General features: G+C 37.7%; 1 protein-coding gene across 3 annotated transcripts in view; it reads right to left on the bottom strand.

Annotated features, from left to right (window-relative positions):
- Map3k15 (mitogen-activated protein kinase kinase kinase 15) overlaps positions 1–12,968 on the bottom strand; it is a 113,298-nt gene that overhangs the window by 18,399 nt on the left and 81,931 nt on the right. For all 3 annotated transcript variants that reach the window (XM_078035058.1, XM_078035056.1, XM_078035057.1), the window contains 5 exons: positions 9,913–10,000; positions 8,263–8,396; positions 4,894–5,021; positions 2,833–2,963; positions 2,522–2,627 (listed from right to left, as the gene is read on the bottom strand). In XM_078035058.1, coding sequence (XP_077891184.1) covers positions 2,522–2,627; positions 2,833–2,963; positions 4,894–5,021; positions 8,263–8,396; positions 9,913–10,000 — 587 coding nt within the window. The remainder of the gene's footprint in view (positions 1–2,521; positions 2,628–2,832; positions 2,964–4,893; positions 5,022–8,262; positions 8,397–9,912; positions 10,001–12,968) is intronic.

The raw sequence follows: 12,968 nt of genomic DNA, 5'->3' as shown, positions 1-12,968 counted from the left end.
TACTTGCTGTAAGCCAGATAGCGATCAAAGTACTTTATCAATATTAACACATTTAATTCTTTAAAAACCCTATAAGGTAAGTAATGTGAGCATTTCCATTTTACTTATGAAAAACCTAAGGTACACACAGGGTGGGTAACATGTCCAAGGTCTTCCAGCTAGCAAGTGGTTGAGCCAGGACTTGAACCTGCTCATCCTTGAACCAAGGACATTTATAGCCATAGACTAGAGTTCCTATTCTGAGTTCTGTCCCTAGGTATCTACTCAAGAGGGATGAAAACATACATTCACACAAAAGCTTGCATGTGAATGATCATAGCAGCACTATTTGTGACAGTCAAAAGTAGAAACCACCCAAATGACCATTAACTGGCAAATGTGGTCCATCCACACCATGGAATACTATTCAGCCTGAGAGGAATGAAGGGCTGATACATGCTAGAGCATGCATGAGCCTTGAAAAATATCACACTAAGTAAAAGCAGCTAGATGCTGCAAATCACATATTTTATCATTCCACATGTATGAAATAACCCAGAACGTGCAAATCAGCAAACAAAGTTGATCAGTGATGGCCTGGAGCTGCAGTGGGAACAGGGATTAATGCAAAGGGGCATAAGGATCTTCTAGGGGTGGTAGAAATGTTCAAAACCTGCATTGTAGCCAGGGACAGTGCTTTACACCCGTAATCCCAATGACTCAGAAGGCTGAGGCAGGAGGATTACAAGTTTGAGGCCAGCCTCAGAAACTTAGCAAGACCCTGTCTCAAAATAAAAAATAAAAAGGGCTAGGGGTATAGGTCAGTGGTAGAGTGTCCCTGGGTTCAAAGCCAGCACTAAAAATAAACAAACAAAAAATGTATTGTGATAATGGCTACATGATATAGTAAGTTTACCAGAAACCATTGAATTGTGCATTTTAAATGGGTGCTTTTATGATATGCAAGTTATACTTCAATAAAGCTGTTAACTACCAGAACAAGAACAAGAGGGCTGCATTGTAGCTCAGTGATAGAGCACTTGCCTAGCATGCCTGAGGACCTGGGTTGGATCCCCAGTATGGGGGGGAGCCTGTTCTAGTCCATTTACACCTGTGATGAGAGCCCTTGAGAGGGACACAGGAGGGGAGGGATCCAGGCCAAGAAGTTGCCTGAAGCCCTTGGTTCTCCTGCCAAGACTCAGAAGACCTCTGAGTACTATCAGGAAAAAGCTCCATCAGATCCATCCAACCCAGAGTTCTGTACCAACTAACTCAGATTTCTTTACAGAACTGCTCTGTTTTGCAAAGACTAATTACATGCAAGGGAATTTCCTAACCAAAATGAGACCCCTTCTTTATTATCCCCCAAACACCCATGCATTATTTTGCAATGCAAAATTCATGCTTCCTCAAACCAATTACTTGGGAAATGTGATATGTGATAATGAATTATACATGTGTTTTCTTTGAGATTTTTTTTTCTCCTTAGGGATGCTAATTATGAGATAAATTGTTGAGGGGTTTTATGTTTTTGAAATTACTCCTTGTCATATCAGAGCCCCTCTTGCTATGTATTGCTAAGCTAATTGGTGGCTTCCAAAGAGGAGGATATAAGTCATTTTCAATTAGGGTAGTAAAGTGCTAAGAGAGAAAAAAGGGCCAGTCCTACATACATATTCATACACATATGATATATGTAGCATATGTATATTTGTACCAGAAACAAAAAATGAAGATTCAACATGCTCTTTCTATGGGTGATTCTGATGAAGCCCTGGTGCCATATTTTCCCATTTTGAAACTCACACACTTCCCCTTGTGTTACAAACTTAAAAGTCATTTTTGAGGCATTAAAATTCCCTTTTGATGGAGAATGTGTCTCCACTGTGGGTGTCCAGCAACTAACATACAACAAGTCTCTTGTTGAAGAAAAGTCCTTCAAAGCTGAGACTTTATTCAAAATAAGGCTCAAGCTGTCCATTCTACAGCTTTGGTGACTACAGAGATAGAAAACAGCCATGACTCTTTAAAAAAAATTTTTTTTTTGTAATTGTAGATGGACAGCATGCTTTTATTTTGTTTATTTTTATGTGATGCTAAGGCTCGAACCCAGTGCGTCACCCATGCTAGGCAAGCGTTCTGCCACTGAGCTACAGCCCCATCCCCAGCCATGTCCCTTTTATAGCTTATTTCAGAGCTATGAGATATGAGAGCTGTTTCATAACACTATAAAGCAAGACCTTTGTGACCTTTATGTTCCTCCTTAGGAGACCATAAATCTTTATTTACTCAAAATCAGTACTTCTTTCCAAGGATCAAGGTTTGGGCTACTGTTGCTTTTAAGCAGGAATTTCAAAAAGACACAGGTCACTTGTGAGTGGCATTCTACCTTTGGTCTGGTAATGTACAACTAACTGGTGATTTGAAGTTGGGGACAATACATCATGCATCTGCACTGAGAAGATACCCTTCCAATGACTATAGCTTGTGAAGAAAGTTTAACACTAAAATGGACACCATAGCCCTACTCTGCTATGCTTACCAGTAAAGGTTTCTGTGCATGGGTTCACTCCTGCGAGTCGTTTAGAGGTTCCAAAATCAGAGATTTTCACCACTCCACTGTAGGTGTTTACCAGAACATTATCACCCTTCAGGAGAAGAATAGTACAAAATGCTTAAAGACAGATTTAAACAAACTGACATTTAATGGTTCAAACCTTGAAAAATGGTCTCAAAAAAAAAAAAGCCCTCCCAACCTTCCCATGAGCAAGTCACTCAGCACATGCTGCGCTGACAGTTATCATGACTAGATATGAGCAAAATGACACTTTGTTGGTTTAGAAAAGCCTGTACCTTTATGTCTCTGTGCACTATCTGGTTTTCATGGAGATACTTAAGGCCTTCCAGGATCTGTTTGGTATAAAACTTGATAGTGGGCTCCTTCATTGGCCCCCATTTGGATCGCAAAAGAGCAGAGAGGCTTCCTAGAAATGGACACAGTAAAACATTCATAAGGATGACAAAGATTCAGTTGTAACGAGTTTAGGGAAACGTAGTGAAGTGACATCTCTAACCTGACATAAGCACTTCATACCTACACCATTGTATATTGCTAAATGCAATGAGTCTTGCCTCTCTACAGTCACAGCCAGAGAATAGACTGGAAGCAAATCAGCCTGTTGGCCAGATTAAAGTAGAGGACAAAGAAGAGTCCCTTGTGATCCTTGAAATTCAGTTGGGCCAACTTTGGGATTAGCTCTGTTCAGCTACATGAAGTCAGGAGAATAGTGAAATATGGCTCCTTGAACTAAAGAGGCATGATCCAATGTCATAAATGACTCGGATCCCATGACATTTGTTTGCTGGACAACCATTCTGTTTGAGTCAAAGCCAGATTTTACACCTCTTGCTGTAATCACATCAAAAGTGGACAGGTCTAGAATGAGTGGTTTTTGGAGGTGACAAGGACTAGGATTAGAGAAGGCTAGGCCTCTTTGTCCTCATTGTGAAAAGGCCCCAATGGTAGGTCACCGACCCCAATGGTAGAGGGGTAGGACCATCCTGATTAACAAGCCTTCCCCATTATTCTATTGAACACTGAACACTTAGGCCAGAAAAAAACCACCACCCCCCCCCCCCGCCTTCAGACTTTCTGACCACATGTCCCAGAGAAGGTGGCTTGCCTGCTGGAAAGAACAGGCTCCTGGGTATCAGCCGGTCTCAACTGTGCCACTCATATAGGGCTATGCGACCTTACTATACTTCGGTCCCCCATCTATAAAAGGGAATAAATATTTTTTTTCAAGACTGAATTTCCCTGTGTTGCCAAGGCTGGCTTTGAACTTGTGATCCACTTGTCTCAGTCTCCTGAGTAGCTGGGATTACAGACATGTGCCACTGTGTCTGGCTTCCATCTCTAATTCTGTTGTTACCCTTCATCGCAAAACCTGGAACAGTAACAAATGTGAACAGCAATGGACACGTTTTTCTATGAGGCTATGAGTTACCTGAGGAAAAAGACACTGTACTGTATCCTTAACATAACCCTCAAAATTGAGCCCACTGCCTAGATCTTAATGTATAAAATTAGACTCTTAATAATAATAGACTCTTGGTTTCTGGTAGAATGAATAAAGGAGCAAATACAAGTTTCTAACCAAAGTTTTTACATTTGTATTCAGATAATAATTAATATTTAAAACTTTCATAAATTTTATAATTATTTCAGTGAGCTTGCTGCCAGGCTCTGTTCTAGAGCTATATATGCATCATCTCATTTAACCCACCCAACAACCCACTAAGATAGTTATTATTATTCCAATAATTACTACTACAATTATTACAGTAATTATTATATTCTAATTTTACAATTTATTTATTCTACCAAATAACTGAGGGCACAAAGTAGTAAAATAATTTGCCCAAGGCCACACAGCCTATAGATTGTTGGACCGATTCAAACTAGATAGTTGAATCCAGATCCAAGAAACTCTTTCTCCTATATTCTATTGCCTACATTTGGGGACTTTGTGGACAAAGCACTGATGTTTGATTTTGTTACTGATGTTATTTTGTAATGTCACTTTTAAAACCTGTGTTCTCTTTTCTCCAAACCACCTTTAAACTCCCTAGACTATGAAGGCCTAGAGGTAGGAGACTGCTCTCTTCATCTCTTTGTCTCCAATGCTGGCACTCATTAGATATTCAATGAGTATTTGTGAGTTGAATAAACAAACCAGAAATAGTCTGTTTATGTGACATTTGGAAAGTCTGTATCCAACTCTTCTGAGAAACCAATGTTTACCAACATCTACAATGTCTGTCATTTTTTAAAATGGCAGGACAATTAATGATGTCCATATTGTATTTTCAAGAGTGATTTTCAGAATTTGCCAGAATACAGCAACTACTCACCTCCAGGCACCTGCTCCATAAATATCTTGATGTAGCCATCCTCTGAAACCGAGCCCAGGTACTGGACAATATTGCGGTGCTTGAGGTATTTATGCAGGGCTATCTCCTCATGCAGAGGCTGAGAGTACCTATCATGAAAAATTTAAAAAGCCAGCATCACCTGCAAAATCCTGGGGGCTCTAGACCCTTGTGGCACCTCACCAGCATCCACCCTACTGCTGGCCATCCCTTCCTTATGGAAACTTTCTCTTCCCTTCCTGTAAGACTACTCAGCTTCTCATCTGTAAAATATAGGATACAGGCTGAGCATCCCTAGTCCAAAAATCCAAAATGCTTCAAAATCTGAAACTTTTTAGGTGCCAACATAATACCACAAGCAGGAAATTCCAAACATGACCTTGTGTGATGGGTCACAATCAAAACATAGGACTACTATAGTAATGTATCAAATTACCTTAGGCTATGTGATATAAGGTGTGTATGAAATGTAAATGAATTTTGTGTTTAGACTTAGGTCACATCCCCAACAGGCCTCATGGTGTATATGCAAATATTTCAAAATCTGACAAAAATCCCAAATCTGAAACACTTCTGGCCCTAAGTTTTCCAGACAAGGAATATTTAACCTATAATAATACCAGCCATTTAGAGCTGCTGGGGACTAAGTGTGATAAGTTTCTCAGGCACCTAGTAGAATATCTGGTGTGTGGTAAGCACTCAGTGATTTCTACTGTTACTGTCACTATTGATAGGGCCTGAACTCTCAGAAATGCCTTTCTCTGTCTGCTGTGCAGGGTGGTGCTCTGAAAGATTTTGTCCTCAGCTGCCTTCTAGTCATTCTACACACTCATCCCAGACCACAACAGTAGCCACCTAATGATCAACCCAGCTTTAGGGTCTGGCCTTTTTAGTTCATCCCTCATTCTTGGGATTTGCTTAAAATGCACACTTCACCATATCACTCCCCTCCATAAATTCCAGAGACTATATTCTTTCACACGGACACAAGGACCTTCAAAATCATGCCAGATGACACCATTTTAAAGTTTTTATCTCAAAAGTTCTCCACTGCCCCACATCTTGCATTCAAGCCATATCAGAAATTTGTTATTCTCTGAATAGATTTTGTGTATTAACATCTTTGTTTCTCCCTCAGGTAGGCCTTCTTTTCTGTCAAACTCCTACTCATCCCTCAAAGATCAGCTTAAAGATGATTTATTTTCTCAAAATTGCCACAACTCACCCAGGAAAATTCACTTCTCATCTATGTCCTGAATACACTCTGTGTACCCTTCTATTATGGCACTTGTCACTTTGACTCATGGGCAAAGTATCTGCAATCCCCACTAAACTGGTAGCACCCTGATATCAGGACAGTATCATAGTTATCTTTCGGTCTCCAGCACAAGCCCAGAAGCTGGCACACAGAAGGTATCTGATCATCATAGGTTCAGCCATAAATTCAGGGAGTTAGACAAAATGATCTCTAAGGCCCCTTTTAGCTCTAAAAATCCAGGAACTGTTATGCACACAAAAAACTAGAACAAGCTGGGCACAGGTGTATGCCTGTAATCCCAGAGGCTTGGGAGGTGGAGGCAGGAGGATTGAGAGTTTAAAGACAGCCTCAGCAAAAACGGAGGTGCTAAGCAACTTAGTGAGACCCTGTCTCTAAATATAGGGCTGGGGATGTGGTTCAGTGATTGAATGCCCCTGAATTTAATCCCCAGTACCAAAAAAAAAAAAAAAAATTACCAAACAAAACAAAACCTAGAACTGCTAGTGCTACCACAGAAGGAGGCAGTCCATACCAGGAATTCCCCAAATCTATAAGAATGCAACAACTTATTCATCATGAGAATAAGGGACACAATACTGGATGAGGAACTCAGGGGACCTGGATCCTAGCCTTGTCTGTACATACAGTCTTGGGGAATTCATTTAGTCTTCTTCAACCTGGGTTTTCAGATTGGTATAAAAGGAAGAATTTGAACTAATTCATTTCAGACCTTTAATTCACATAATTATCACATGCTATCCCACTGAAAACCAACAATTGAATGGATGAATGAATGAAGGGTCTTACAGTGGGTAGAAAATCATGTTTAACCCATCCCCAATCAATAGTGATCACCCAGATAGAGAAATTTTTGCACATATCCATCAAGACCCAGTGCTGGGGGCAATGCTGCAACTGTGGGCTGACATGGGATAATTATCTTCTATGCTGTGGCCATGGTTGAATATGTAGCTTCTCTACAGAAACATTTGACAGTAAACACTGCTATGCTTTTGTTTAAGATTAGGATTAGGTAAATTCAAAAAGAAGTGAACATTTAATAAGACTAAGAAATGTCGAGAAAATAAATTAGCTGTATTGACAGTAGAAAAATAGCCTGAAATTCATGGGTCAGATTAAAGGGGAGAATGTTGAAAAAAAAAAGTCTATATCATAAAAATCTGATCTTTCAACTACATTTAGTTTTCTGTAATGTCATATCCAAACAAATCATAGCTGATTTCAATTATGACAACATAAGTTTAAAAGCACTCTTGTCAGGGCTGAGGTTGTTGTTCAGTGGTCAAGCATTTGCCTAGCATGCTCAAGTTCCTGAGTTTCATTCCTAGCATCAAAAAGAGGGAAAAAAAAAGACCTCAGTCACACTTTTGTCACATTCTTTTTATCTGCAAATGATTATGTAAAAATGTTAAGCTTAGAGCTGGGCATGGTGGTGCATGCCTGTATTCCTAGCAACTCAGGAGGTGAGGCAAGAGGGTGGCAAATTCAGGCCAGCCTCAGTAACTTAGTGAGACCCTGTTTCAAAATAAAATTTTATAAAAGGGATTGGGGGTGTATCTGAGTATTAAGAGCATTTTGGAAACATTCATGAAGGCCTGGATCCAATCCCCAGTACCCACCCCTCAAAATGCAAAACTTTAGATGGAGTTGATGCATGCAAATGCAACTTTCTTTTAAGACATGACTCTATAATCCGCAAAGGTCTAAATGAAATTAGTCCATTTCTCAATCTATTTAGATTACACAGAGAACAAAAGCAAATTATTTTTATTACAAGAAAATTACAAGTTTTATGATCACATAATCCTTTTGTTCTTTTTTTTTTAAAGAGAGAGAATTTTAATATTTATTTTTTAGTTATCGGCAGATACAACATTTTTGTTTGTATGTGGTGCTGAGGATAGAACCCGGGCCGCACGCATGCCAGGCGAGCGCACTACCACTTGAGCCACATCCCCAGCCCAATCCTTTTGTTCTTAAATCTTCTGTACTATGCATGGTGGGCCTGGGATTTGGGGTGTTGGGGTGTTGAGATGGCAAGTACAGAATGTGGAAGGTCAGTGCCAACTTGCCTGCTGTCTTTCTCTGGGATTTCTTTGATGGCTATTCGCACTTGATTGCTTAGGTCTCGGCCAGCATACACAATCCCGTAGGTTCCTTTCCCCAAAACAACTCTCTCCCCATTTGCATCGTAGTCATACTCATACTACAGAGGGAAAAAAACAGGACACACAACTTGTAGTGGAGAAGCCCCTCAGAAGCCCAAAACTTGTCCATCAGTTTTTAAAAAATTTATAAACATTATTTAATTGCTAAGCAAGTATATAAGTTATATACTTTTTGTTCAATATCAACTCTCAGATATTCAGTTATTTATAGCATGACCTTAGGAATCAGAATCTAAGAAAATTAAAAATATGGCTCACATATAACTTACCTGGCTCACTTTTTGGAGTTTTCCAACTATTTTAATGCTACAATTAAAACCTGCTTCTAATCATGTTAAGTATCCCAAACAGGTTCCCTATCTGCAAGTCAGAAAACAAATCTCTTTCAATAGCCCAGGAAAGAACTGACAGTCAATAAAGTTAAAATTGTCTTAATACAGAGTGCATATGCTGGGGTCCCTGCCCCTTTCAGTCATAACGAATCTAGGACATACTGCAAAACCTCAATTCCCAATTAGCATTGGTATTTTGTGCTCCCAATCTTATCATCAAAAGCTATTGCACACAGCTGCATTTGAGTTGATCCTTCTCAATTATTAAAACAAAGGTAACTACAGGCTGAGCAGGATTTAAAGCACACAGGAAGCAATGGCCATTTCTGTTGTTTTGCACACTCCGCTATGTCTACTTACAGAAGTACAGCTTATATACAAATTAGAGTGTGAGAGAGTGAGAGAGTGAGCATGTGTGTGTGTGTGTGTGTGTGTGTGTGTGTGTGTGTGTGTGTGTGTGTGTGTCCCTTCTCATCTACTTCTATGGATGCTCACGTGGATTAACATTAAGTGTCTATATCATTGTCTGATATAACTAGAAATCAGCCTGCTCCATAAAAGATTTATAACTCACACCTTTCTCTACCCCCCACATCTGTTGCCTTCAAAGCATATCACTCAGTTCATTTCTATTACAAACTTACATTCTAAGCTAATAACTCTAGTACCTGATTCAATTATTAAAACGAATTCCTTTGATATTTTCTGAAGGAAATCTCGAGGAATTCATTTCAGTCTAACTTAAAAGTATAATAAAATCTCATTAAATTGTAATTACTGGGAGGACCAGAATTAATGGCAAATCTGAATAACTGTGTAAGATTTAAACATATGTAAAGTGGTGTAGTAATTGTGGACTACAACTATGCAGTCTGGAAGAGCTTATGATGATTTTATTTTCTTAAAAATGAAAAATTGTTATATTTAACATACTGTATGCAAGTAGATATTACTCAAGTAATTTTAGACATAAATGCAAAAGCCTGCTTCCAGTGGCCTAACTTTTTCTCTTGGAATCTCATAAATATTATTAACTCACTTAGAAAAAAAACCCTTTTTATAGATTGTGCTTAAAAGGAAATTTTGGTTTATTTCATAACCAAATTTTCTTAAGCATTCTGACTGGGATTAAAGAATTTTTACATTAAAAATTGTGACTTTTTTTAAGCATCAAAGACATAGTAAAGAACTTTTCCCAAGTTCTAGGCCTTCTGTGACTCACCTCTAAGGTGTCTCCATCAGCCTCTCCTTCCAGCTCCACTGTACTGCCTGCTGCATTGGTTAGCATCTCTTTCACCAAAAAGCAAAACCTAGAACAACAAATGTCACAAAGATGCTGCCAGTAAGGACCATATTGTTTAACTTAGTCTCATTATATTAAGCTGTACTTAAATATAAAACAAACTTATATAATAAGTCATGGAACAATCAATCTACTCCTTGATTTGACATGGTACTGTATAGGTTATCCCATGTGATACTTGAATGCTCTCTATACAGTACCTCTACCAACTGGTTAGTCAACTGATGCTTGAGCATCAGAGTAGCCATTATCTAGCAACAGAGAACCCATTATCTCCCAAAGGCAGCTCAATCTGAGAACTCAATGAGAAATATTCCCCTTTTATTGACCTGAAGACTACTTTTATGTGGGTACCCTCCACAGATTAGAGTTAACCCCCTTTGGGTATATGTACCACATATCTTTAGCCACTTATCAGCGTATGGACACTTAGGTTGTTTCCATTTCTTGGTTACTGTGAATAGTGCAGATGTCTCTGACAAATTGATGTCAGTTGAGGGTACAGTGATAATTACCAGAGGATAGGGAGAGCATCAGGGAGGGAGGGATAGGGAAAGCTAATTATGGGTACTAAGTTACTGTTAGATAGAAGCCCTTTATTTTCTTTAAAGCTAGAAGAAAGGATTTGGAATGTTTTTATCATAAATAAATGATAATTGTTTGAGGAGATATATTCATTTACTCTGATTTGAACATTACAAAATGCATACATTATCAAAACATCACATGGTAGCCCACAAATAAATATATTTTTTATGTATCAGTTAAAAATAAAATTAGAAAAACATTTAAAAAAATTATTTTCTACATTACTTCTATCATATCCCTATAAGACTTTCCTTTTTATTCTCTTATGGTTTCCCCTACGACTCATTTGGGAGTTTCTCCACTAACTGGACATCCTTCAAATATGTCCCTGTATTACTCTTTTAATATTTGGTTCTACAATCAGTATTGCAGAGGTGACTTAATCAGTGCTAAGGACAGCAAAATCAACCCCTTCCAAATTGTAGACAAGCCAATTCTCAATAAGATATAAGATCTTGAACAAGGGAAGAAAATGCCATAATATTCATTGACAAAGATTAAGCCTAAGATCAACTACTACCCATGTTTTTCTCACAAATGCTGTAGAACCATATCAGCCACTTAGACTTGTGTAATAGTTTATTTGCATAAAAGTGATCTTGATCCAGTAGAACATTTTTATTCATAATTCTCTCATAAGATGGTAAGGAGGGGCTGGGGTTGTGGCTCAGTGGTACAGCAATTGCCTAGCAAGTGTGAGTCCTGGGTTTGATCCTCAGCACTACATAAAAATAAATAAATAAAATAAAGATATTTTTTAAAAAAGATGGTAAGGAGGAACAGTACATGCTTCAGGAGAATTTCTGCAAGACCATAAAACATTCATTTTTATAACTAACATGTCACCTTTTCTTCTAGTATTTGAATATGAGGAAACCCAAAGTCAGGCTTCTTAGGAGACACATGCTATGTACTCGCCATAATAACCAAAATTCTCAGAATTATATTTATTGTTAATTGTTGTTAAGCAACTCTCATACCTTACTTTGGGGAGTATAAATTCATGAGACCATTTTGGAAAACTAATTAATCAAAGCTAAATATAAAGCTATCCTAAAACCAAGTAATCCACTCCTAGGGTATATGCCCAACAGAATTTAATGTATATTTTCACCAAAAGGCATGTGTAAGAATATTCATTCAAGTTTTATTCATAAGAGTCACAACTAGAAATAATCCAAATGTTCATCAATAGGAGAACAAATAAATGGTTGTACATTCACATAATGGAACACCATGAGAAATAAAAAGAATGAACAGATACATACATCATGGTTGAATCTCATGGCTATTAAGAAAAAGAAGGGAGAAATAAAAAGAGTATGAATAATTTTATTTATTTGAAGGTCATGAATGGGCAAAACTGATGACAGAAATCAAAAATACTTATCACTGAAGGGGGTTTAATGGCTAGAAAGGGGCACAAGGCACCTTTTGGGGCACTGATATGGGAGATGGATACATGGGTGTAGATATATGTAAAAATTTATCTAACCGTATACTTAAGTGCACTTTATACACTTTACTTACTGTATATTATACCCCAATTAAAAATTATTAAAATGACAAACCAGGGAAAGGAAGAAGGAACGGAAAGGAGAAACATTGGGGAATGATACTGACCAAATTATATTGTTGCATCATGTGCATATATGAATATGTAACAAGGAATCCACCCTTATATGTAATTATAATGAACCAACAAAAATATGGAAAAAGAAAAAAATGTAAGTAAATGGGAATAAAGGAGAAAAAATAATCCAAAATCAATCAATCAAGATGTGTGATCTTAAAAAAAAAAAAAAGTAAAACAAAAAAGGCACTGAGTACTGAATGACAGTTATAAGGGTAAATTTTCTAATAAAAGGATAACAAAACAATCTTAAAAAATAAGAATAAAGTTGAAGGACTCATTTTTTCTGATTTTACAGCTTCCTACAAAACTATACTAATCAAGAAAGTGTGGTACTTGCCAAAGGAATGATACATAGATTAGTGGAATAGAATTAAACATTTATAGCCAACTGATTTTCTAAGAGTGCCAAGACCACTTAAAGGAGGACAAATAGTATGTTCAACCAATAGTACTTGGAGAATCACATATCCACAAGCAAAAGAATGAAGCTGGGTCCCCTACCTCACACTATATTAAAATGGATTATCTCTAAATGTAACAACTAAAACTATAAACCTCTTGGAAGAAAATACAAAAATCATAGAACACCTTGTGTTAGGCAAAGCATTCCTAAATATGAACTAAAAGTACAACTGACAAAAGAAAAAATGATAAAATGAACTTCAAAATTAAAAACTTTTGTGCTGCAAGTTTTTCAACAAGACAATCCACACAATGGAATCAAGTATTTGCAAACCATATCTAAAAAGGG

Source organism: Ictidomys tridecemlineatus, chromosome X (assembly GCF_052094955.1).
Source record: "Ictidomys tridecemlineatus isolate mIctTri1 chromosome X, mIctTri1.hap1, whole genome shotgun sequence".
NCBI classification, from domain to species: Eukaryota; Metazoa; Chordata; class Mammalia; order Rodentia; family Sciuridae; genus Ictidomys; species Ictidomys tridecemlineatus.
The sequence above is the reverse complement of the archived record's forward strand: the minus strand, read 5'-3'. Positions and strand labels throughout refer to the sequence as shown.